Source organism: Coturnix japonica, chromosome 2, assembly GCF_054131305.1.
Source record: "Coturnix japonica strain WE chromosome 2, WE-NBRP24, whole genome shotgun sequence".
Lineage (NCBI taxonomy): Eukaryota > Metazoa > Chordata > Aves > Galliformes > Phasianidae > Coturnix > Coturnix japonica.
Window position 1 is genome coordinate 129,139,166 of NC_140664.1, and position 26,245 is coordinate 129,165,410.

The 26,245-nt window shown below is 38.4% G+C and overlaps 1 protein-coding gene across 4 annotated transcripts; it reads left to right on the top strand.

Moving 5' to 3' along the window:
- The first annotated feature begins 257 nt into the window (after positions 1-257).
- PITRM1 (pitrilysin metallopeptidase 1) lies at positions 258-26,215 on the top strand. 4 transcript variants are annotated; one of them, XR_014943160.1, is made up of 27 exons: positions 258-373; positions 1,216-1,318; positions 1,898-2,004; positions 4,854-5,005; positions 5,366-5,480; positions 5,613-5,709; positions 6,004-6,164; positions 7,425-7,551; positions 8,235-8,323; positions 8,807-8,935; positions 10,632-10,745; positions 11,184-11,280; positions 13,127-13,261; positions 15,091-15,229; positions 16,322-16,438; positions 17,474-17,606; positions 18,206-18,326; positions 19,187-19,263; positions 19,678-19,843; positions 19,942-20,064; positions 20,716-20,836; positions 21,642-21,713; positions 22,453-22,565; positions 23,092-23,217; positions 24,361-24,506; positions 25,070-25,172; positions 25,754-26,215. XR_014943160.1 is itself a non-coding variant. In XM_015853084.3 (27 exons), exons 1-27 carry the CDS (start codon positions 327-329, stop codon positions 25,845-25,847), a joined length of 3,102 nt encoding a protein of 1,033 aa, XP_015708570.2. In that variant the 5' UTR covers positions 258-326; the 3' UTR covers positions 25,848-26,215. The 4 variants fall into 4 exon arrangements, 1 of the variants encoding a protein (XP_015708570.2); XM_015853084.3 differs by having other exon boundaries at positions 19,964-20,064; XR_014943162.1 differs by lacking the exon at positions 19,187-19,263.
- Positions 26,216-26,245: the final 30 nt, after the last annotated feature.

Below are 26,245 nucleotides of genomic sequence, written 5' to 3' on the forward strand. Positions count from 1 at the left end.
GCCTTAGAACGCACATGCTCTGTACTGGCGGTGTAACACTGCTGAGGCCCATAGCAGGACGTTGGCTGGGGGGCTTCTATGAGCCTCTTATCTATATCTGACCACTCCACCACACAGCGCCCCAGGTACCAGATAACCACCCAGCTGCACACACCGCCCTAAGGCCCGTAACAGCGCACAGTGCGGGGCGGGCCAGCATGGCAGGCGGGGCTTCCCGCTGCCGCCAATGCAGGTGGGGCTTCGGCGCCTGCGCTGCTGTTGTACGGCCCGGCTCGTCCGCTCCGGCTCGTCCGGTCTGTTGCTGGCCTGCTGCGGGGTGCTGAGCCATGTGGAGCCGTTACCGGACGGCTGCAGGGCTGCTGAGCCGCGGGCGGTAAGGGTGGGGATGAAGCAAGGGAGTGGGTGGGAGGCCCTCCATCATTTCCTCCCCGTCCCCCGGCACTGTCTGCCCGACTATCAGCCTCTCTGCGGTAGGCGGCCCGACCTTCCCTGCCCCGCGGGCCCCACGGCTTCTGTGCCCGGAGTAAAGCTCAGTCCAGGGGCGGGGAGTGGCGCATTGCTCCCCTGCACCGGGACTGCAGCAGGGTTTTTTCCTCAGCTGCACCTCTGTTCCCTTCCCTAGTGCCAGGTGGAGGGAACTAGCTTTGCTCATTTGAGTACTGTGTTCAGTTCTGGGCTCCTCACTACAAAAAAGACATTGAGGCCATGGAACTTGTCCAGAGAAGGGCAAAGAAACTTGTGAGGGGTTCTGAAGCACAAGTCTTATGAGGAGCTGCTCAGGGAGCTGGGTTTGTTTTGCCTGGAGAAGAGGAGGCTCAGGGCAGACCTCATTGCACTTTACGACTTCCTAAAGGGAGGTTGTGATGAGGAGGGGCTTGGCCTCTTCTCCCAGGCAACAAACAGGACCCAAGGAAATGGCCACAAGTTGCATCAGATGAGGTTTAGACTGGACATAAGAAGGAACTTTTTCTTTCAGAGAGAGGTCAGGCACTGGAATAGCCTGTCCAGGAGGTGGTGGAGTCACCATCCCTGGCAGTGTTCAGGAGGCGTCTGGATAAGGAGCTAGGAGATATGGTTTAGGGGTTTTCTGTAGGTATGGTAAAGGGAGGATGGTTGGACTAGATGATCCTGTCGTTCCTTTCTAACCTTGTGATTCTATGATTCTATGTTATTGTCTTGAGATGCTCTTTGCCTGAGTGAGATGTGCTATTTCAGGTCTCTGAATCAGAAGTCATGGAGGTGGAAAAGCATTCCTGCCAATGAACGGGCTCTGCTGTATAGGGTTGGAGAACAAATCCATGGTTTCACAGTAACTCAGGTAGGCATTGCCTCTTCCTTGTACTGCTGGTGCAGATAAAATTTTCCTTGATGGGAGAAATGTCAAAATAAGGCCAAGAGTCTGTATGCTATGCAGATGTTTGTGTAGATGCCACAAGTGGACTGTTAAAAATCATGCAGTATTTGCTCATATTTATCCTTCTGTGACTAAATTCTGTAGGTATCATTAGCACGTGTTCCCGGGGGGATTTACTGTTCCAGAGTAAGTGCTGCACCATGGCAGTATGTGTACACTGATGGCAGTACATTGAGCATTCGGTGTGGCCTGCTGAAAGTTTAGACAGTTGATTGATACCTCACTGTGTGCTGTTTATTTGAGACATTTAAGTAATATTTTATCCCCAGAACTACTTCTGTTGCTTTACTGAAAACTCCCAATAGGAATAATACAGGAAATTTCTTTTTTACTTCTAAGGAAAAATTTTCTATTCTATCTAAATATATACAGGTATTTCATAAAATGTAGAAACAAAGGATAAGTGTATTGATTGTTGTCATCCTGTTGTCATTTGATATCTTGGTAGTCAGTTTGTAATACAGATGTTTTGTTCCATTACAGGTTACAGCTGTTCCTGAGCTGTTCTTGACTGCAGTGAAGCTTAATCATGACAGTACAGGAGCCCGATACTTACACGTTGCTCGAGAGGATTCCAATAATCTCTTCAGGTACAGTATGTGTACATATCACATCCAACATCAACCTTGCTTTATACATTGTAATTCAGCTTCATAACTAGATTTTTCTGTGATAGCAAAGGCAAGAGTACTTCCTCTGAGGATCTTTCTTAAAATAATTCACGTTGTAACAGGTGTTATGATGTCCGTTGTTCAGCATGCTGCTTGAAACAGTATCAGCACTTAGCTCAAATGAAGTTCCTCAGATATTTGGGTGGACATTAAAAATTTCCAAAGGCAGAGATTCTGCAGGTTCTCAGGGCAACTTTTTCCTGGGATTTAACTGTTTATACGTGGATTACTTTTTTTTCTTGAATACTATGTTAGGACATTCATTATATTATTTGATGGCCATTAGTGTTTCTACTTCCATCATGGATACCTATGCAAATAACCTGTTTCCATTGTAACCTGCTGCAGCTATCGGAAGGCAGCTATTGGGCAAGTTTCCCTTGTCTCTTGGTGTAGTTAACCTTTCATAGAAGGCCACTAGATTAGTCAGGCACAGTTGGCCCTTGGTGGAACCATGTTTGCTCTCTGTAACCACCTCCTTGTCTTCCTTATGCTTCCACATAACTTCCAGGAGGATGTGTTCTGTGATCTTACCAAACACTGAGGTGAGACTGACTGATTGGTAGTTCTTGATGTGATCCTTATTACTAGTTTTAAAAATGGGTGCAGTATTTCCTTTTCTTAAATCACTCTGGATTTTGCTTGACTGCTGTTAGTTTTCTGGTATGATAGAGAGTGACTTAACTACATCTGCCAGCTTCTCTCGGGGTGCTGGGATGCAGTTCATGTCCCATGGAGTCATGGATCTCAAACCTGATCTTCTGTTATGATGGAAGGAACTTCATTCTCCAAGATGCTACCCTGAGGTTCAGAGTCATGGCAGAGATGTGGAAAGAGTGTTTGCCAGTGAAAACTGAAGGGAAAAGACTGAACACCACTCCTTGCCTTCTCTACTTTGATTGTCCCAAGTTTTGTCTCTTCATTTAGAGAGAAGGGTGTATTTTCTTCAATCTTCCTGTTCCAACCAATGTATTTGTATTATTTCTTCACTGTCATTTCCAAATTCAGCTCCAACTGTGCCTTAGCTTTCCTTATCTCACCTGTTCGTTCTTGGGCAGTATTACTGTATTCTACCCAGGAATGTATGTCCCTGCTTCTATTATTTGTGCATTTCTGTCTTAAAATTCAATATTACCCAGAGGTCTGTACACAGCCATGCTGATCTCCTGCCTGATTACCTACATATGGGAATTGAAAGGTCTTGTGCTAGAAGAAAAAATTCCTTAATAAGCAGCTAGTTCTTTTCTACTCCTTTACCCCTGAGAATGGTTTCCCAAGTGGTCCCATTCATTAATTTCTTAAACAACTAAAAATACACTTAAGTTTCAAGGTCATGATTTTACTCTTCTGCCCCATATCCTTCAAGACAGTGAACTCTGATAGGCCTGATCACTATAGCCCAGGCTGTCACTAGTACTGACCCCTCCAATTAGTTAGTTCATCTGTGTTTGCCCATTAATGCTGCTCCTGTCATTAAGCTTTCTATTACCTGGGTTAAGAAGTCATCCTCAACACACTCCATGAGTCTCTTGGACCAGTTACAGCTTTCTGTGCTATTTTTCCAGGAGATGTTGTGTTATTTGATGTCCCCTTAGAATGATCAGATCCTGTGAATGTGACACTGCCTATTCTTGAAGTAGGAACACTTCATCAGCATCTTCCCCATGATCAGGCAACATGTATTAGGCACTCATCACAATGTTTACTATGTTGGTTTGGCCTCTGATTTTCATTTATAAGCTCTTAATCTGCTTTTCATTGCTATTTTTCATTAATAAACATTCCATTTATTACTATTATTTTTAAAAGAGGAGAGTCCATATGCCTCTCCTTTTCTGCCTTTTTGCCTGTCCCTTCTGGGGACATCAATTGCAAGCAATTCAGTCATAACTGATCTCACCAAATTTTAGTAATTGTGATTTTATCTTAGTTTTCCAACTGTGCAATGGCTTCCAAATCCTTCTGTACCTCTGGGCCTGAAACTAGACTTCCTAATAAACTGACGTGTGGTTACTAGACAGAATCACAGAATGACTCGGGTTGGAAGGGACCTCAAGAATCTTGTAGTTCCAACCCCCCTGCCTGGCAGGGCCACCAAACATACACATACACTAGATCAGGTTGCACAGGGCCCCGTCCAACCTGGTCTTGAACACCTCCAAGGACGGGGCATCCACAACCTCCTTGGGCAGCCTGTTCCAGGGCCTAACCACTCTCCTAGTAAAGAACTTCCCCCTAACATCCAACCTAAATCTTCCTCCTTCAACTTGGATCCATTTCCCCTAGTCCTGCTATTGTCAGCTTTTTTGAAGAGTTTACTTCCCTCCTGGGTGTAGGTTCCCTTCAGGTATTGAAAGGCTGCAATGAGGTCACCTTCTCTTCTCCAGGCTGAACAAACCCAACTCCCTCAGCCTGTCCTCACAGGGGAGGTGCTCCAGCCCCCTGATCATCTTCGTGGCCCTCCTTTGGACACTTCCCAAAATCTCTATGTCTTTCTTGTACTGAGGGCTCCACATAAGACATAAAACTTTTTTTTTTACCATAACCTTCCACAGACTTTTTTCTGAGTGTTTTGACTAAAAAATGCATATATGTGTTTTTCAACTAACTAACTGAATAGTAGAGGAAAAAGATCATATTTCCAAGTAGGATATAAATTTAACTGTTGATATTGGCAACTGTTACTGTTTTGACAATTGTTTCAGTTAACATAGATTGGTTTCTCATAGCTGATAAATGCATTCTTCTCTTTACTGTCTGTCTTATAGTTTACAATTCCGAACCACACCAATGGACAGCACTGGGGTCCCACATATCCTTGAGCACACAGTGTTATGTGGTTCTCAACAATATCCTTGCAGAGATCCATTCTTTAAAATGTTAAACAGATCATTGTCCACTTTCATGAACGCATTCACAGGTGAGCCTGAAGTAAATAAATTTTTGCTTAAAATCTATATTGGTTTTTTTTTTTTCTCTTTGAGAAGGTAATATTGTTAAGTGTGAATGAGGGACTGAAAACTACCAAGGTAGGGTGACAAAAAATAGACCTTGTTTGTTTGGCAGTTACAGAGGCCCAGTAGAGCTAAGTCTTTATAGCGCACAGCAAGGCAATTGTCTATATGCTTACATATTTGATAAATAATTAGTCTTAATATATTAGTCAATTAGTAAGTTTCTTTACCTATTATTTATATTGGTGAGTGATTCAATATAAATGAGAGCAAAATGCGCCTCAGACTTCCTAAAATTCTTATCTTTTATGTCTGTTTGTATGCAGCTAGTGATTACACGCTCTATCCATTTTCAACACAAAATCCCAAGGATTTCCAGAATCTTTTGTCAGTATATTTGGATGCAGCTTTCTTTCCGTGTTTGCGGCAACTAGATTTCTGGTAAGCTTGAGATGAAAAGCAAACTTCAAATAAAAAAAATATATATATTAATTTAAAACCAAAAATACAAAATCAAACAGATAATCTCTTCAGTTTCCTAGCAATGTTTCCTGTTATTAATTTTTTTTTCAGGCAAGAAGGTTGGAGGTTAGAACATGAGAACCCAACTGATCCTCAGACACCTCTAATTTTCAAAGGAGTTGTTTTTAATGAAATGAAAGGGGCATTTGTAAGTTTTGTGCATTTTTTCTTTTTTCTTCAGTAAATCAGCGAACTGTGAAACTTTTATCCAGAGGTTGGACTGTTGAACATTTGCATATGAAAGAGCACCTTGCTAATGGATTTTGTTGTAAAACTTCTAAGTTGTCACAATAACATAGCTATTTTTATCAAAGTACATAGGACTGTAGAACAAATGCTTATGTGAGCAGTACTTGTGTAAGTTAGAACTCTGGTCTTACTATTGACCACTTTTTATACTTGAAATGTGCTTTACTAAAATGTGGTATTTTTTTCTCTTAAGACAGATAATGAGAGGGTATTTGCACAGCACCTGCAGAATAAACTCCTTCCTGATCATACTTATGGTGTAGTATCTGGTGGACATCCCTTAAGTATTCCTGATCTTACATGGGAGCAGCTTAAACAGTTCCATGCCTCTCATTATCATCCCAGCAATTCCAGGTATCTAAAATTTGTGTCTTACCATGTTATATAGTGAGTTAGCATTGTGGTTTTATGAGGGGAAATCAGCTGTACAATGTTTCTGTACTTCATGGTCAACAGCTTAGATAACCTGTATTCTCCAGCAGCTAGCATGGCATCATAAAATCTCAAGGTTGGAAAGAACTTACAAGACCATCTAATCTATCCTGATGGATGGATGATGGTGGCCGACGTACATATTCTAGGCTACATGTGCCGGCTTGGTTTTGATGGTTTGTATGGAGTTTTATTTACAGACGATTCTCCATTAATTTATATGTGTTGGGAGGAAATGAACGTTGTGTAAGTACTTGGCAGTAATGCATAATTACAGTATAAGTAGCATAGATGAATTGGTATGGAAGCCCATAGACTTAAGTCAATGCAGATGAGAAGTTTAAAAAGAAGTTGTGAGGGTATGACTGTTCATTTGCTGTTGAATCACGCGCCATTGTACTGGGTTCTAAATATTGGTTATCCGTTTGAGTTGGGTATTCTAATTCTGTTGGTATTACTAAGGTCATTAAGCTAAACATCTTGAACATATGAGGATATTCTTCTGTACTAATTCTGTGGTCAGTCAAATTCATATATGGAACATCAGTTTGTGACATGTCTTTAAATTTAACATCTTTTGATTCTTATTTAATTTTTTCCATCATACCAAATATTGCTTGTACCTGAGTTTAGATTTTAATTGAGGGATAACAGTTACCTGATACGTATCCCATGCCCATAATTAATACAATGGAAGTTTGTAATGTTTCTTGTAGTTATGGGGGTGTACTTTGATAGACTGACCTGCAGAACTCAGCTGTGCTTTACAGTTCAGTTGAGAAATGTGTAATTGTATTTTATATATTATGAGTGAGGATGGTAAAAAATGTGTCTTCCAAAACATTAGAGCACTGGAGTTATGGTTCCAATTACTATTATTGTCTTCTTGTAATATTGCATAATACTGCAGCTGAGTTCAAGTTTTTGTGGACTCTAAAACATAAAACAGAGAGACTCAGAAGTGCTGTGGAATTTTACTAGTGCAGTTTAGGGTTCTATATATATGTGGCAAACTGTGGCAGGTCTTAAACCTCACCAGTCATGTTCCTTGTAGATATAACAGAATCACTGGAAAACACATGGAATTCAGAATGGAAGAAAAACAAACAAAAAAACAAACTGTTACTATGAGTTTCCTGTAACAATCTGATTCTTAATTCTAAACTTGTGTTTGCAATGCAGATTCTTCACTTACGGAAATTTTCCACTGGAACAACATCTGAAACAAATTCATGAGGAAGCACTGGTAAAATTTGAAAGAATTGAATCAAAGACTGACATCCCAAAACAGAAACTCTGGGAGAAGCCTGTAAGTATTGAGTTAAAAATGTGTCCATATCTCTGTGTGTATAAAATTTAAGAAGTGTACATCCAATAGCGGAATTGCAGAAACTTGAGTTTAACGGGAACATTTTAGCCCAGCCTGCTGATGTTATTTTTTATAAGTGTACTTGTATTAAGTGAAATAAAACTTTTTTTGTTGTTGCTAAAGGGGTTAAAGAAGAATGTTTTCTTCAGAGTTTCAGTAATGTAATTATTCCACACCTTTGTTCATTATCATTATTTTCAGTTTTCATGTGTCCTCAGCCCTGGAGCATTTATTATTGCAAAGCCTCTAGAACTAGGGATAAGTGTATTCATACTTTGTTTCAGGAGATGCTTCTTTAATGTTACTTAAAGTTTCAAAGGTTGGTGTCAAAATAGCCTTTGCCATTTATTTAAAATCTTTTCCTCCTTAATTTATCTGGAAGCTTAAATTTTAGTTTGAAACCACACTTAGAGTGTTATTTATGGTTACCGCTTTTATCTTTTCAAGGTATAATGAGTAAATATTGTGTGTCTATGTACATGCTTGTGAGTGAATATCTGCAAAATTATTTTAGGTTTTTGTGAGGAGAATTTGAAGTCGTAAACAATCACTTTTTAATTTGTAGTTCTACTCTGAATTTAGTCTCCCTCAAATGTACTTTTTTTTTTTTTTATACTTCACAGCAAGAGCACCATATAACATGTGGCTTAGATTCATTTGCTACTGATCCTTCCAAGCAGACAACTGTCAGTGTCAGTTACTTGTTGACAGAGTAAGTCTTATTAAAATGAAATTCTTAATCAACCGTATAGGGGAGAACTAGACAAATCCTTCTGGAACAAAGGAAAGTTTAGTTTGCTGAGAGTTTTTCTTGTCTTTTTCTTTAGCAGGCAAAGTTAAGGAAAATCAGCCATTCTCTTACAGAACTATTCAGTGGGTTAGGTTTGGGAAAAACTGGCTTTTTGTATTTCATTTGCCTTCCATTTACAAGTTTTTTTGTCTAACCCACTTGCTAACTTCTGTCCTCGTGTACTAACTGAACGTGTGGAGTTTCTGGAATTGTTGGTTATAATGAGTGAAAAACACAGAGCTCTTAATTTCTTAAGTTTGGTGTGGTGTTCGTAAGTCATAGGTATTTTTCCCTTGCCTCTTGTACACGGTTTTGTAAAAGTAATTCTTCTGAAATGAAATCAGAGATGTTTGGTGTTACGTATTCATAACTTGATGGTTTTTAATAACTAATCATCTTTTTCAGCATTACAGATATTTTCGAAACTTTCACGCTAAGCCTCTTGTCTTCACTATTGGTTGATGGACCGAATTCTCCATTTTACAAAGCCTTAATTGAGTCTGGTGTCGGTACAGATTTTTCTCCTGATGTTGGGTAAGTCATACGACTTAATTTTCATCAATAAAACAATATTTAAAAAGATGTAAACCAACATCAGGTTTGAAAAAGGGATCTCATATAACAGATACTACATCAGAAGAATAAAACTTTGTCAGGTGTAATTTTTGGCTTATCAATATCTTGTTAGATGCTATGTTAGCTTTTTTAAAATGTTATTATTTCATATTTATCAGCAAGAAAAATGTGAACATAATAACATGTTATGCTTTCATTACTCTAATTTACTTGGAGTTTGCATCTTTTGTGTTTGATGTTACTCAAAACAATGAGAAAAATGAGTTTGCTTGCTTTTTTTGGTGCACTGTTACCATTGTGGGTTTTTTTTGTTTGTTTGTTTGTTTTTTTACTTCTGTGATTAATACTAGATAATACTAGATCAGTTTGGCACAAATGTGTTTTTATGCAATTAGATACCATTCATTTATCATCTCCACAATAAGAAAAGGGTATATGTGCTAATATTAATTTACTTGGAAGCAGTCTGCTAAGCTAGCTAGCTCTGCGCTGCACCCTATAGATGAGTGGGTTCTGTTAACTTCACTCCAGGCTCTGCTGCTCATCATAGCTTGCCTTTTTTGTCAGAGGAAGGAAGCAATTTCATGGCATGAGCATCTGATATTAGACATGAAGATGACAAAAAATCTTTGTTTCCCCTGTCTCAGATGTTTTGAGTGCAAATCCTAAATATAATAAGCATGAATGTAATGCCTTAGGATAATCTGTTTGGCTTGAAGTTATCTCTTTTGGGTTTGCTGCAAGTCCTGTGTCATGAATACCAGTGCTGTGCAGATATCTTGATACCACAGGGCATGGTATCTGTCTTCAAACAATGAAGGAGTGGTTCAGTTGTATGTTTTGTCAGCTAAGCCTTTTGTACGTTTAATCTTGAGCCATACAGTGAGTTGTCTTTAGTATGCATCAGTGAATGTCCTGATGAGTCCAGAGATTGGTATTCCTGAATTTGACATCTGAGTCTGCCATTGAATCTATTCTGTTTTTGTTTTAATATGAAATAGTGGATTTTTAGATTTGATTAACACTAATTGCTTTTTAGATGCTGGATTTGATCCAAGCTATTAGATGTTAAGATTTTCTGCAATAACAGTTTGTAACGAGGTGTTCTTATAGTAAAATGTTCCTGACAGCGTGGGTGAAATTATTTTCCCCCCCCTCGGGTGCTGGTAAAAGTAATTACAACAAAAGCAAAATGCTTCACCTTCAACATTTACTCTGCAAGTACTTCTTTAGATGTATTAATTAAAAGTACTGTTCTACTTACTTGCTTAAAAGTAGAATATATGTCTTTAACTTTGCAGGTAGCTGAATTTTTCACTTAAGAGGTTTTATTACCTGAAGGTACTTACTGATGAACAGGAAGATGAACAGAGAAGACTAACTTTCTTCTGTAACTGCTTTTCTTTCTGTATTATCATCATACACTATATTGTTTCCTAACAATGTGCTGCTGCTGCTTAAATTGAACAAAAATTACTTTTAAGTTCAATTTCTTCAATATTTTTCTTTGCTGCCTAGAGTTTAATAATGTGTGTGTGTGTGTGTGTGTGTGTGTGTGTGTGTGTGTGAAAAGAATCTTTCCCCCCACCTTTGCTGGCAGATTTAATGCTTAAGTTCTACTTCTTGTTGCTGAGTTCAATGTGTTTTATTCTAGGTTTAATGGCTCAACAAGAGAATCTTATTTCAGTGTGGGTCTACAGGGTATTGCTGAGAGAGACATTGAGACTGTGAAACAGATTATTGCTAGAACAGTTGATGAAGTTATTGCGTGAGTAATGTTAATTTTTTTTTACTACTGTTCTCTCATACAGTCTTTTAATCAGATACATGTCTATATATGTATGAAACTACTACTAGTTATAGAAGAAAACACACACACACACTTAAATGTATAATACCTTGAAAGTTTAATTAAGTTTCAAAATAAATTTACTGAGGAAGCAGTCATATTGCTCACTAACCTTAAAACTCTTATCTGTTACTTCCTCTACTGTAGCATATTCGTCAGCATAAACTGCAGGCGTTTAATTATATTGGTGCTGTTTCACTAAATAACACATCACAATAAGATTTTCCTATTTTAATTCAGCGTGTAAGACATCATGTTGTAATATTTCCTTTATTGATGCTCTAATTCATTTTCATAACTCAATAAGAGTGATTAGTGCTGATGGATACAATTTCTTTCTCTCTTCACTTCTCAAAGGAAAGGATTTGAAGAAGATAGGATTGAAGCTCTACTTCACAAAATTGAAATCCAGCTGAAGCACCAGTCTACAAGTTTTGGTCTTGCCCTGACATCAGTAAGTTTGTACATGTGCTTGTGTGTGATGTTTCCTTTAGGAATAGATTAGAAATTTGTGTCGTACGTCTTTATAAAATATGAAGTTGTAAGCTCTTGATACCTAAAACTTTTCATTTTCTGGCTTTTTCTTTGTCACATCATGTATATTTCCCTTCTTTTCATGAGTCTTCAAGCTATTGCTGGACTCTGGACTCTTGCTACACTGCATGATTTAATCATGCAGTGAACCTATTGTCTTTGCCTGAATGGGAGCTTTGATTACAGTAGGAGTGATTTCTTTTGTAAGAGAGTAATGTCATGCTGACTCTTGGTACATTTTGGCCAGTTGCTTATCTATTTGTAGAAATCAAATCAAAGGACCATACTTTTCCTTGCAGTTAAGGGTTGTGCTATTGTAATGTAACAAATACAATTGCTAACCCTGCCACTGGAAGGATTTTCCTCTGTGTGGTCTCTTTATCTAAAACATAAATAGGAGAATTCAGAAACTGGTAGCTTTTTTTTTAACCTGTATGTTTCCTTTTCTTTCTGAAGTGCTTAAAACAGTAGACATTGTATTCTGAAATGATGGTCTTTTCTGACCTGATTATTTTATATATATATATGAGCTTTATACAGTATATTTATTGTGAGGCCTCAAATGCTAGATACGGCAGGAGAATTGCCTCTGTCTGGCTAGGCAATGTTTAATGCATGCTAAAATACAGTTTGTCCTCTTGGGTACTTAGCACACTGCTGGCTGCAGCACCTCTGTCTAGGGTCTGTAGGGCTGCTCTCCTACCATTTACCTTCCTCTGTGCTTGTCTCTGGCATTGCTGAAGGGAGCTTACTCCCAGGAGGGGAGTAAACTCTTCGAAAGGGCTGACAATAGCAGGACTAGGGGAAATGGATCCAAGTTGAAGGAGGAAGATTTAGGTTGGATGTTAGGGGGAAGTTCTTCACTAGGAGAGTGGTTAGGTCCAGGAACAGGCTGCCCAAGGAGGTTGTGGATGCCCCGTCCTTGAAGGTGTTCAAGACCAGGTTGGACAGGGCCCTGGGCAACCTGATCTAGTAAAGGTGTATGTTTGGTGGCCCTGCCAGGCAGGGGGGTTGGAACTACATGATCCTTGAGGTCCCTTCCAACCCGGGTCATTCTGTCATTCTGTGATTGCTCCATCCCAGACATGGCGCCTGGCCTTTCTCTTGTTGAACTTTGTGCTTTCTCTGTACCAGCTCCAGTCTACGTAGATCCCTCAGCAAGGTCACTTGTCCCTCAAGTTAACGCTACCTCTCGGTTTATTATCAAGTTGGAAACCTTTGTAAAGGATGCATTCAACTCCTGCATCCAAATCATTGATGAAAGTGTTGAACAGAACTGGCCTTAGAGTTGAGCCCTGTGGAACACTGCTGGTGGTTAAATCATTTCATCAGACTGATAGGGTAAAAGACTGTAATAATCATGAACTATTTTGTGTCTGTCTCCTACTTTGCTTTTCCTTCTTTCTTGGACTTGAAAAATACATTTATTTTAAGAAGGGAGAAGAGTATTGTCATAAATTTCCAGAATGCAGACATAATGTGCAAAAAAAAAAAAAAAAAAAGAAAGTAAGTTTATTTGTTATGATAAAATCAGAGGAGAGAATGGAGAGGACAAGGGGCAGGTGGTGGTCGTGGTATAGTCCTTTAGTCTGAATAAATACTTTGTCTTTACAGTTCTACTCAATCTATTGAAACTGTTCATCAGTTTTTACGTACCTACTGTTCAGGTATAGATGGTAAGGTAGTTCTGGAACATAGATGCTGCCAGTTAGAGAAATGCAGGACAGTACGAATATATGCTTATTAAGCTATCCTTTTGTTTTCAGTATATAGCTTCATGCTGGAATCAAGATGGTGATCCGGTGGAACTTCTGAAGATTGCAGATAAAGTGTCACAGTTCAGGCAATGCCTTAAAGAAAATCCCACATTTCTTCAGGAAAAAGTTAAAAAGTACTTTAAGGTAGGAACATGTTCTGAGAAGTAACTGCAGTATTAATTTTTGAATCACAGTTTTGTACTTATAGTTGAACGGAAGGGTACTGAGTTGTTCTTGTCTGTTTTTAGATGTAGGTGAACAGCAGTGCTTTTTAATGAAGCATGTTAAACAGTTGAAGTGGGAACTTGGTAATGCATGTATCAGAACAATGATATGATACTAATGTTCAATTGAACTGTGATGCTTGATGCATAGAAGGGCATGTAAGAATTAAAGATATGGACAGAGAATTATGGGCCTACTTGTGTATTGGTTATAGCAAGAGCTTTCTCTTCTTCCCTGAAAAGACTGACTATTTAAGTAATATTGTTTTAGTGCGCTTCATGTTCCTTCAGTAGTTGTCTGAATTTTGCAGTTGGCACCAATTGTTTTCTGCTCTTTTCTTGTGTACCTGTGTGTAGGTTCTACTAGAGTGCTTGTGGATGCAAGAACAGCAGAGGCATTATGACATGGAATGGTTTGAAGCCCTCTGCATTAGCTAGTAAAAACTCAGTGACAGCAGTGCTGAATGTGTCTTTCCTTATTTGTGTTTTGTTGTGGTGATGTGGGTTTGCTTTCTTTTTTTTTTGTTTGTTTGTTTGTTTGTTTGTTTGTTTTTACTGATTTGCTTGTTTTGAAGGACTCATCTATGATACTTAACTGCCAACTCGATTTTAAGGTGACAGGGAACAGTGGCATCTGTTTTCCTGAAGTCATTATTAGTGTGTGGAAGTTGTAAGGAGCTGTCAAGTTTTTGGCTGTTGTGTTAAGAAATACAGACAGTATTTTTGAGCATGTTCTTTACTGTGCAGTTCTGCTGAGGGTTCTGAGATTAAAAAAAACCACTGCACAGTAGAAGTAATGAGAATTGTTGGATTTCCTGATATCAAAATATGATGCACCTTATGTTGTACATTGTGCCTGAAGGTTAATCAGGAAGGCTGGAAGCAGTGGAGAGAATGCTGTTCATCTGCCCTTGGTTAATTTTGCATTTTACTTTTTAATTCTGTAGTCAGTCTTGTTTCCTTAGTCATTCTATATAACCACAGGGGAGATAAGCTCATAAAACAGGGAATCCAATTATAGCATCTCAAGTTATTGGCAGTGTGTCTCAGTGACAGATGTTACTGTTTGACTCCTACTTTGAAATGGGCATTTTTGAGGTTGATCATCTTTTGAATGGCCCCCCGTTATTATATAAAATGGAAGCTGATGAGTAATTTTGTTAGGAGAATTCCACAGTACAGTATAAACAAAGAAATTTGACAGCCGTTGTGATGCTTGCATAATGCATTGAGTTGTTTGGGAGCAAGACTGTAAGGCATTTTTGAGCAGGATAAGGCATGCACATTTTACGTCATTTGGGATCTCTGTGCATTCAAGCTTGGACAGGTTGAATGAGACATTAGATGAAATTCTCCTGCAGTTAACTGGATTCCCCATCTTAGAACGTTCTCCAGATATATCTTATGGCATGATGCTCTGTAGTGTTTTACACAGTTGTTTCACCTTGATTTAATTACACAAGTACTGTATGCTGCTAGGGGAAGCAGTTTCCATACTAAAATTTCACCAAAAGCTGTTCATGCTTGTTCACGTGATAAACTGTCTCTTGTCTCCTCCCTGGCAGCAGACTGCTTCATTAAATGAGAAGTTTAAATTGCCTGCTTGTGATTCTTTTGATAATGTGGTGGAACGAAGTAATGCATGGGCTGTTCTGTGATCTACTTCAGATGACGCAATAATCTGAGGCAACGCAAGCAAAAGCAGCCCTCAAAATTAATAATTCTCTGTTTTGGGATACATTTCTGCAGGATAATCCGCATAGATTGACTCTGTCGATGAGCCCGGAGGAAGACTACTATGATAAACAAGCAAAACTGGAAGCAGAAAAACTGAAAAAGAAGGTCAATGCTCTTTCTGAAAAAGAGAAAACCCAAATCTTTGAAAAAGGTTAACATACTTAGTCATGTTTTTGTTTGGGGCACTGTTTAAAAATACACCCTGTTTGTTTTGTTTCTTTTTTTTTTTTTTTTAAGCTTTTGATCTGTAAACTATCTAAAATTCAATATCAAACACAGTCCAGAATTTGTTCTGAACTGGATAATTTCACTGTTGTTATTGGTACCTTGTGTAATACATGTGTAAGGAAGCCATGGGGTTTATACTAAATTATGTGGTTGGTATATTCCATTACTTACAGCACTCAGAAAACAAAATGATCAAAAGCTTCAGCCCACAGTCAGAAGAGGAAAAAATGTTTTACAATTTGTCTGCTTTTCTTTCCTGTTAATTTGCTATCACTGCAAGGTGAATGCCACCATTTACCTTACAGCTCTTTGTTTCTGAGCATATGAAGTTTGCTCCATGCTTCTTTAAAATTTACATTTGCTAATTGCATTTCTTTTCTACTTAAAAAGCCAGCTATACAAATAATATAGTTCAGCTTATTCTGAGGATTAACTTGAACTTGAAAAACTTGAGCAGTCATGTCTTTCTGTTAAAACATTGATCTGGACACAGAAATCCTATAAAAAAATTGAGTTAATGTTCAGAAGCAGGAAACAGAGCAAGATAAAATCTTTCAGATGAGTTTGTCTGCATGCAGAAATAATTTTGAGTGTACTTAAAGGCAGACAGCTAGAATCTGAAAGAGGCTGAAACGTAAGATAAAGCATAATGGATTAGCTGAGTCAGTGTACTGACAGCACTTGAGAAAGATCTCTTACGGGTTAGAACCAATATTTGTTTTGCCTAATGGTGTCTGCAGAGCTGGACAACAGGGCAGACTGGTAGATATCACTTCTTCAAGGGTTGAAATACATGTAAGCAGGACGTGAAAGAAGGGGGTGTGTTGGAAAGAATTTACAAAGATGTAATGTTCTGTTTGCTGACACAAATGTGCAGAATTTGTCTCAGTGGAATAATTGGAAGAACAGTTGTTAGAAAATGTTAAACTAAAACATACGTTTTTCTGATCTGCATCACTTCAGTAGATTTAAAAGATGAAAATGATGAGCCTTAATATTCTGCTTTCTTTATTAGGTTTGGAACTTATTGATCTTCAAAGCAAACCTCAGGATACCTCTTGTCTCCCAGCTCTAAAAGTGTCTGATATTGAGCCCAAAATCCCATTCACTGTGCTGGAGACAACATTTACAGGTTGGTGTAAACAGTCCTTTGTCCTGGAAAGGACAACACTATTGGATTGTTATTCAGCTACTAACCCAACTGTTGCATTTCTTCCATCTTAAAGAAGTAGACAGTTAGGAATGACATGTAGAAAATTCTTGGCCTCACCTGTGAGGGGTGATGTTGAGGCGCAATCTGCAATCCAGTTGCCTGCTTTTTGCCTAGCAGTAGCACTCCTGATGCAAGCTCACTGCCTCCTGCTTTCTCACTGCCTGCCCTGCCCTGCAGTCAGAGAAGTCGCTAGGTATGCTCAATTATTCTTGAGCAATCCTGTTGCTTTCCAAAGACTTCAGCATTGTCCAGGGTGCAGGAAGCATTTGTTAGAGCTCTCTTCCTACCTCCTACCTGTTTTTAAAAAGAAGACATTCAGGAGCCATGGCGAAGTCATCACTCATCGTAACTTCATTGAAAAATTGTCTTGCTTTGCCCATGGCTCTCCTTAAGGATTGATAGGAAGCAAGAAGTCATAGGTCTCAGTTTTATTATGGCTGTGCCGAAATCTTGCAGGTGATATTGCTCTGTAGTATATTTTTAACAGAAGCTTTTCTGTTAAAATTGTCAGCAAGTATCAACTGCTGGATAACCTGGATTCTAAAATGATCTGTTACATGAGAACTGTGTTTGTTCTAGTAGCTGTTGTTAGGGCAGAATGTACAATGTGGGAACCCCAAATTCTCATTGTTTGAGGCAGGAAGACAAAAAAAAAAAAAGGAGAAAAACTTCTCACATTATTCAGAAACAAATTATCATTCCATTACTTGAGAGTTGTATCTAAAACGTGTACTTTGACAACAGAATTGTCTCCTTAAATTTTCCAGGCATGTCTTATTTTACTATGGACAAAACTACAAAAACAAACAAAAAGAAACAAACACAATCCCCACTTCAGTCTAGTATTCCAAGTTAAAAAGTCATTACAGAAAATAACTAAATTCTTGTAAGAAGTGGTTTTGCTTTCATGTACTTACAGAGAAAACTTGTTTTTTCTTTCTTATTCATCCCCAGCTGATGAAGTTCCTGTCCAGTACTGTCCTCAGCCAACCAATGGGGTTGTGTACTTCAGAGCTGTTTCCAGCTTGAACACTCTTCCTGAGGAGCTCAAACCATACGTGCCGCTGTTTTGCAACGTCATTACAAAGTGAGACACTGACTTTGCTAGAATCCCAAGCAGTAAGATATAGTACGGCTTACTGAAATAATGCTGCTTCTAACTTCTGTGGCTGTTCTTTTAGGAAGGATACAGCAATAAGTTGGTGTCCTCCTGGAACAGTGATTCTTCCCTCTCCTCACTGAGTTGCCAAATCCTTTAGACTTTGTCAGTCTCTGCCTTGCTTTGTTCCCCAGTGTCAGCATTCCCCAGATAGATGGGGAATGTTCTGTAAATGAAAAGGAGCCTTGCAGAAATTAAAAGTTTTCCTGTAGGTTTTTCTTGGTCTGGCTTCACAGTGTGGTCAAAGAAATGGTCACAAAGGGGTAAGAGTGGCACCAGGCATATTAAGTGACCTGAGCCAGAAGGATTTTTAGTAGCGATAACAGCTTATGTGATGCTACTACTCTGGTTCCACGTGTATGTTGTGAGCAAGCCTGTACACTAAGCACCTTTTTTAATACCCCATTTTTGAATTCACAGATTGCTTAGTTGCTAAATTGTATTTGCCTGAAAGTTTCTTTTGCATTTGGTCTATAAGCCTTGGTTATAGACCAAAAAATGGAAATAAATCTGATTATTTCCCTTAGGTTGGGATGTGGAGCCCTTGACTATAGGGAACAAGCCCAGAGGATAGAGCTAAAAACAGGTGGGATGTCTGTCAGCCCACATATCATTCCAGATGATTCACACCTGGATGTGTATGAACAGGTAAATTAATCATAAACTGACTGTTACTAAATTGCAGTAGCAACTCAATAGTTAAGGTCACTCAGAGCTTCCAGTAGAGCACCTGTTAATGTGCATTGAAAACAGTGTATAAAAGGGCTTATGTATTTGGGTAAAGTATTTATTTGACAATTATAATATCTTAATATTTTGCATTAAGGGAAGTGTATGACACAGTCATCAGTTTTAAGGCAGTGTTTTGCTAACATGACTATATTTTTGAGTGCCGCAAAACTTTGGAAACAAAGAGTAGAGGACAGAATGGAGTAGTGCTGTGTGTAGAGATTGCTGTTAATACATGTCACTATTAACTGTGATTCTGAAACATTCAGTGTTTTTCAGGTTTGTTAGATCTTAGCACAGGGCATTGTAGTTTTAGCAATAAATATATCTTAAGATATTTCAGAGTTACAGGGGTCTGCGTCCTTTAGTCTGTTCCCTATAGATCATCAAGTTGAGTTAGGGAGACTTCTTTACGGAAAGATTCATCCCCATAACAATTCCTTATTCTTCATATAAAGAATAGCTAAATATAAAGAAAATATATATATTTTCTTTATATTTATATATATATATATACATATAAAGAAACTCTGTTTCTAAACTTCTGCTTACTTTAAGAGTCAGTAATCAGCAGGCTTGCTTTGTGTGAGGGTCAATCACATGTCATGTCTGCTCTGATTTTAGTAATACAGCCTGCGTTGAAGTGCTTTTGTGTTGCAGAGTATTAGGTTGGCACCACTGCATTGCTTCCATGACAAAAATTCTTGCATGTTTCTCTATTGCTTTAGTTATTTGTCCAAAGGAGTTTTTTTTGTGTATGTTTTCTTTTTTCCCTTCAGGGTGTGCTCTTTTCATCTCTGTGCTTGGATAGAAATCTGCCAGACATGATGCATTTATGGAGTGAAATATTTAACAAGTACTGTACATTGTTTTTGGGGTTTTGGTTTATTTTTTTTGCATGGTTTTTGGGGTTCTCTTTTTCCCTCTTGCCCCAACCGCTTCTCACAGATCCTACTTTGAGGTTTATTTTCATAATGTTATCCTTGAGTGACTCCCAGACTAACTAATAGAATGATTGAGGTTGGAAGGAACCTCTGGAGGGCCTTCGGGTTGATGTCCCCGAGTCGAGCAGGACCACGTAGACTTGGTTACCCAGGATCACATCCAGAGAGCAGATCTAAGTACTCCATCCTTTGCATGACTGTATAATGGATTAAATGGAGAACTGATGGTCTGAAGGCTCTTTCTTGAATGAAAGATGCAGTGTTATTTAAGCCCATTGGTGTGGTTTCTCATGAGATGTGGAGACCTGTTTTTACTCTTTTTTCAGCCCTCGATTCGAGGAGGAAGAACACTTTAGAGTGCTGGTTAAGAAGACTGCCCAGGAACTATCAAATGGGATTCCAGATTGTGGGCATTTATATGCTTCTATTAGAGCCAGCAAAAACCTTACACCTTCTGGAGAACTGCAAGAAATGTTCAGTGGGATGGATCAGGTGAAAAGTTAATGGTGTATTTATGTGAGGCTCCAATCCTCTACTGTGGAATGATAGTGCTAATTTCTGTTGAATCTTTCTAATGACTTCATCTGTAGTCCTTCTGCCCTTCCTGTGCAGGTGAAGTTGATGAAAAGAATAGCAGAAATGCCTGATGTTAAACCAATACTACGCAAACTACCACGGATTAAGAAGTATCTGTTAAATAGTGACAACATCAGGTGAGTTCTGGCTTAAATGGAAAGAAACACTGTGGTAAGAGAGGGGCCATGGCCAGTCAATGGGCATTTCTCAGTATTGGAGTCCCGTGAAACAGAAGACCTGAGGAAACACTGCAGAAATGTTCAGTCTGTGTTTTATGTGCTTCAGAGCTTGATAGTAGATATGGCTTTTGTTTGTTAGTTTGTTTTAACAGGTATGAAATCTACAGCAAATGCAAAACTCAGATGTTGGATATTCCATCTATATTCTGTTTTTTTTTCTTACTTTAAAGTGCTCTATAGAAATAGTTGCATTGCATTGTCATAACTAATTATGGTTTATTTTTGTTTTATTTTCTTTCTTAAATAGAAAATAGGGATGTTTTGAAACCTCATCTAGGGAGAAGAATGACACATTAGTTTCAAAACTTGTCCAATTTGATTGACATTGAATTGTGTTAGCTTATTTTGCAAAGAAAATTATGAATAAAATTACTGAAGTACGTGTGCTGTTTGTAATCATGTTAGCTGAAATACAGAGAATACAAAGGAGACATTTCTGTTTTGTGAAATGTTCTGATGATTTAATAGGAAGTACTTAAACACAGTGGTGCAAATCATAATGGACTGTGTGAAACCACAAAAAGATACTAAAAGATGTATTTTTGACAGATGTTCTGTGAATGCAGCACCTCAACAGATGTCAGAGGCATCGAAAGAAGTAGAGAAATTCATAAAGGGTATAACTAGAAGTAAAAAGGAGAGAAAACCTGTCCGTCCCCATGTGATTGAGGTAGGAAATCAGTTCATTTGTGACTAATGCATTAAATATATCTAGATCTGATCTGTAAATGGCAACTGTTCGCTCTGAGGAGGATTTGAACTCAAACTATTGTATCCACACCAAGATGTCTGGCTAAGTTGGCCAGGCAGCTTTGCAATAGGCTGGCTTTGTAGCAAAAGGTGCAGCAGCTTGTTTTCATCCTGTAAAACAGGCAACAGTAATCCTGTAGATCACCTGCTGGATCTTACCCTGAGGTCACTACTTACCCATGGGATGGTGGAAAATTCATTCTTCCTTTCTCTGTCAGTTGAAACTGTAACTTCTGTTTTAACTGGTCCCTTCCAACCCACATGAGACTATGATACTATGATACTATGAACTGTGTGTTACTTGGTATGTTGGCCAAATGGAAATAGGGAGTAATGTGCAGTTCTTTAGTTGTTTAGGAATCTGTTTCATTATTTGGATGGACGTTTGACACCATTTGTACTTAGTTCAATCCAGTTGACAGAATCCACACAGTCTTAATTTCTGGAACTGGAGTAGACTCCTTCTGTACCCAAGAAGGAAGAATTGGCTGGACTCTTTAATATTTCATCTGGTGTGTTTTGGTACAAAATTACTCTTGAAAGAAGGTTTATTTAGCATTTGCTTAGAAATACAGATATGAAGAAATAATCAAGTAGGCTGCTTATGTTTGTGGAGACACATGGGTGGATGGTGGTTTCAAAATCTATCACAGGAAACATGAGGGAGTAGGGGTTGTATTTATAGTATTCTTACTTTTTTAATATGATGGCTGGATCTTTTGTAGAAATCTTCAGAAGTCAGACCTGTGGGAAGCAAAATGCTTAATAGCTTGCAGATCACAAGGAAACTAATTAATGTAAGTACATTATTGGTTCAGGATACCCATGTGTGCCCTTTATCCTACACTGTATTTTTAAACAATTCCTCAAACTTCATCCATCTGTCATCCTTTTTGTTGTTTTCCTTTTGGTTCTAATTTGAAGATCATGTAGCTGACTTCACATCTATGCTTGCAGGAAATACACATAATTTAGTGATGAGACTTGGTAGGTCAGGTTGTTGGTTGGACTCGAATGTCTTTTCCAACCAAAGTGATTGTATGATTCTAAATAAGAATCAGGTTTACTGTGGGGCATCTGTGAAATTCATGTAGCTGCTGCTTGTTGTAAAACAGCTTTATTTTTGTGGGGTAACTGTTGTTTTCAGGATTCAATACATGTAGTTGAATAGATGGACTCAAGTGTGATGGATGCAGAAGTGGAGAGTTAAGAATTCAATCAGAGTAAAGGTGTGGCAGTGAAAGTGTGCACCTCAAAACTCTTTGGTAATGTAATGTGTGGACAGCTGAGAAGCTGGTGAGCAAGGATGATTAGCTGATGTACAGTATCTACACACCTTGGTTTCCCAAGGCAATTGTAGAGCTGGATTGCTAATATGCGAGTGTATCCTACTGATTGAGGTATAAGTCAGCTGGCGGCTTTAGCATCTGTGTGTCTGCCTGTTTGGCAGTTTCATAGTTATCAAAGAAGCCAGAGCTCTCAAAGGAATAAATTGTCTCATCTCTGCTGTTTCTGTAATGCATTCTTTTCTCTTAGGATCCTACATTCAAACCATGCCCGATGAAGACGCATTTTGTACTTCCCTTCCCAGTGAACTATATTGGGGAATGTGTTCGAACAGTTCCCTACACAGCTACGGACTATGCAAGGTAGGAAGCAGAATCTGCAGGGAGCTTGTATGTGTGTTGCATAACACAAAACAAAATGGGAAGTTTTAGGCTGACTATTGAATATGGAGTATCAGTAAAAGCCTTGTGGTGTGGTGGTAACATGTTCTTTACAGAGCATGACCAAGTCCCTAAATACCCTGTTTTAGTAAGTGCTGAGATGAAGTAACTAGGGGCTACTAACCCCTAACTTCCAAATAACAGCCCTGCTTACTTCAGTGTGTCTGAAGCGACAGTCCCTATCGCATGTAACAGAGCTGCAGTTAGGAGGCTGTTTTTGTATTTCACCTTAATGAAATAAATGGAATTAAAGGATTGCTGGAAAGTAGCAACTCTTACAAGTATGTCACTTTACTCAGCTGTTATTAAATGTTAATTATTGTTAATGTTGTAGATTACAAGAAGCAATGCATTGTAAATTGAGATCTTTTTGAACAGTAGAGGCTATTGAGAATATTACTGTTAACCAATTCATTTAACGTCTTTTCTATTATTCCTCTCATTACAGCCTCCGAATTCTTGCACGTTTGATGACTTCTAAGTTCCTACATAGGGAAATTAGAGAGAAAGGAGGGGCTTATGGTGGAGGTGCTAAACTTAGTCACAATGGAATATTCACTTTCTACTCCTATAGGTAAGTTCCTATCTTAGGGGACCACTGACTGCACTGAATGCATCTTTGACTTGGTTGCAGCTCTCTTTAAGATTAAATGTAACAAAAAGAATATTGAATGACAAGATAAGTGATTCAGCACTGAGTATGCAGTTAAGATTAATTGCTTAATGTACATCAGTTTTGTTAACAAACCTCTCCTTGCTTCCTCTGGTTTCTATCCCTGGGAAAGTCTATCTTATCTCTGCTGGTGTAGCAACCAGTTTTGTCTTTGCACCAGGATTATGTAAGACAGGTTTTCATTTATTTTGTCGTGGGTTGAGGAGACTCTTAAACTTCTGAGATACCAGAGTAGAGGGGTGCTTTTTCTGCTGGTCTTATTTTTGTAAATACACAGCCTCTTTCAGTGACTGTGGTGGAATCATTAGAGATTCAACAAAAAGCACGTAGAAGGCAATGCTGGTAATGAGTTAGAATGGAGAAAGTATATTTTCCACTTTTTGTCAGTCTATAACAGTTAACCTGTTTTATGAAGGCATTTACAGATCGAGTTTGAATTGAAGTATTGAAGACTAGTTATAATCCCCACTAGAAGTGTCATGAGTCTGACAGAGTTGGTTTTTTTACTGAAGATAGACTAACACAGTACTTATGCAAGATTCCGGGCTAAAATCTGAGCAGTGCTGCCTCTCTGCAGTTTTCAACGTGGCAGGACTTGTCTTGGTTAGTATTTCAGTAGTTGTCAACTTGTTGCACCTGTTTTACGGAGAGCAAAAAGAGGTGCAGCAGGAAAAGCAACTTGAAGATACGGCATATCATAAATAGTACTGTTGTTCTTAGTGAAGGCTGTGCTCACTAAGCTGCTGCAGCAAATTGACAGTGGATTATGAAGAGTTGGTTTGCCATCTCTTTAATACCAGTTCTCTGCACACTGCCATGAAGCTGCTTTTAGCAACTGAGCTTGCTGCTCTTGTGTACTCAGAAATTCAAAATACATTTGGTTCATGCCATTGTAAAATGTTTGGTTTAATCCCAAAATTTGGTTTAATTTGGTATGCATGTTTTGTGTAATGCACAGTAAAGTAAATGAAGCAAGAACAAAGTAATTGCTGTATTTCATTTTGTAAGACTTAAGTCAGTAATTTCACCTTTTTCCCCTCTAAGGGACCCAAATTCATTAGCCACCTTGAAAGCATTCGAAAAAGCAGTTGAATGGGCCAAGTCTGGAGAATTCACGCAAGAAGATATCGATGAAGCTAAGTTGGCAGTGTTTGCTGCTGTAGATGCACCAATAGCTCCTTCAGATAAAGGTACATCCTCACCAGCCTCTCAGCGCACTGGGGATATTTATTTTCCTTTAAATTTAAAGGAGATAAATTAGTTTGCTAAACTAAATGATATGGCAAGATTTGTACTTGGTGGATGCTGACTCCCACTGCTGCCATTCCCCCAGTGCTGAATGTTCAGTCTCTCTACTGAAGTATATATATTCAAACTGCTCCTTGATGTCAGGTAAATGAATACAGTTAGAAGATGAAGGTAGAATAGAGAACAAAATAATGGCTTGGAGTTAAATATAAGCAACTGTAATAAAAATTGCCTTTTTTTTTTTTTTTTTTTTTTTTTAATAGAAGTTGGATAGATAATTTTCCAGACATAATTTTAACTATGAATGTCTTAATTTCTTCTGCAACCTGGTTTTGTTTTGTTTTCCATTAAGTTAAAACATAGAACTAAATCGCTTGCCAAAATAGAATGAATCTTTTCTCCAGTCTGTGACCTTTGGTTTACAATTAGATCTTGTTTCAGAATGATTGTAAAACTGTAGCTGGGGTTCCAGTACGTTACTGCAGTATGTGTCTTTTTGTTTTAGGTATGGACCATTTCTTATATGGGATTTCAGATGAGATGAAGCAGGCACACAGAGAGCAGCTTTTTGCTGTTAACAAAGATAACCTGGTTGATGTAGCAAACGAGTAAGTCTGTGCTCAGAGTATGGGGGGGAAAGCTGCTTGTTTGAAAAACTGCACAAATGCTGAACAACTTGAACAAGTTTGTTAAAGTTGTCACAATTATGTTCTTGTATTTCTTTCATTGGCCTTTTGTCCTACTTTCGCTATTTGCTTTGGTAACCTTGCGAGATTTAATTATATCCTGTATATAGTACTCTGGCAGATGTAACCTCCCTCCTACATTCTGAATCTGCAGGTGGTTATTTTACTTTTGAAGAGTCCATAAACTCTCTAAAGAACACATCTACCCTGCCTTCCAACTCCTGGCTAATTGTGTTGGTTCTTCTGGACTCCTACCACCTTGTGCTTATTATTAGACTTGAATTCCATTGCAGAAGTTTTAAGCAGATAGCCTAGTTGTAGTTGGGCCACAGTGACTGTGGTATTGTGATGGCTGGGGAAAAAACACTGTAAATTCAAAAAGCTGCTGTAAAAGCAAACAATGGTTGTATATCCAGCAGCCTTTTTTTTCCTGAAATATTTTCAACTTGTATAGGAGAGTAACAGAAAACTGAACACAGCAACTTATTTGTTGTTTCTTGCAGGTATCTTGCAGTTGGGAAGAGCACTCGTGGGCTGGCTGTACTTGGCCCAGAAAATACGGATATCACCAAAGATCCCTCATGGGTCAAACGATGAATTGCTGGCTGAACATCCAAGCTCATACAAAACAAGCTCATCTTTGTGACATTAGCTTTTTATATTAATTTTTAACTGAGCTGTGGTCCAGCTTAAATGATACTTCAGTTGCTGCTTGTAACAGTGTCCAACAAACCAGTTAAAACTGTGTTTTAAAAAAAAGAATTCTAACCATACAGTATTAGAGAGCAGGAATGATTTGTTGTTATAGTAAAGACAGACTTTAGTATTTTATTCAAGACTCACTCCTTCCATCACATATAGATACTATATAAATTAAATATTTTTGTATATGTAGAACTTCAGAGTGGCACTGGGTTGAAAACATGCTTGCTATTGGATATATATAAAGTGCTATGTCTCTTTTATATTGGTTTCATTCTTCTTTTTTTTAATGC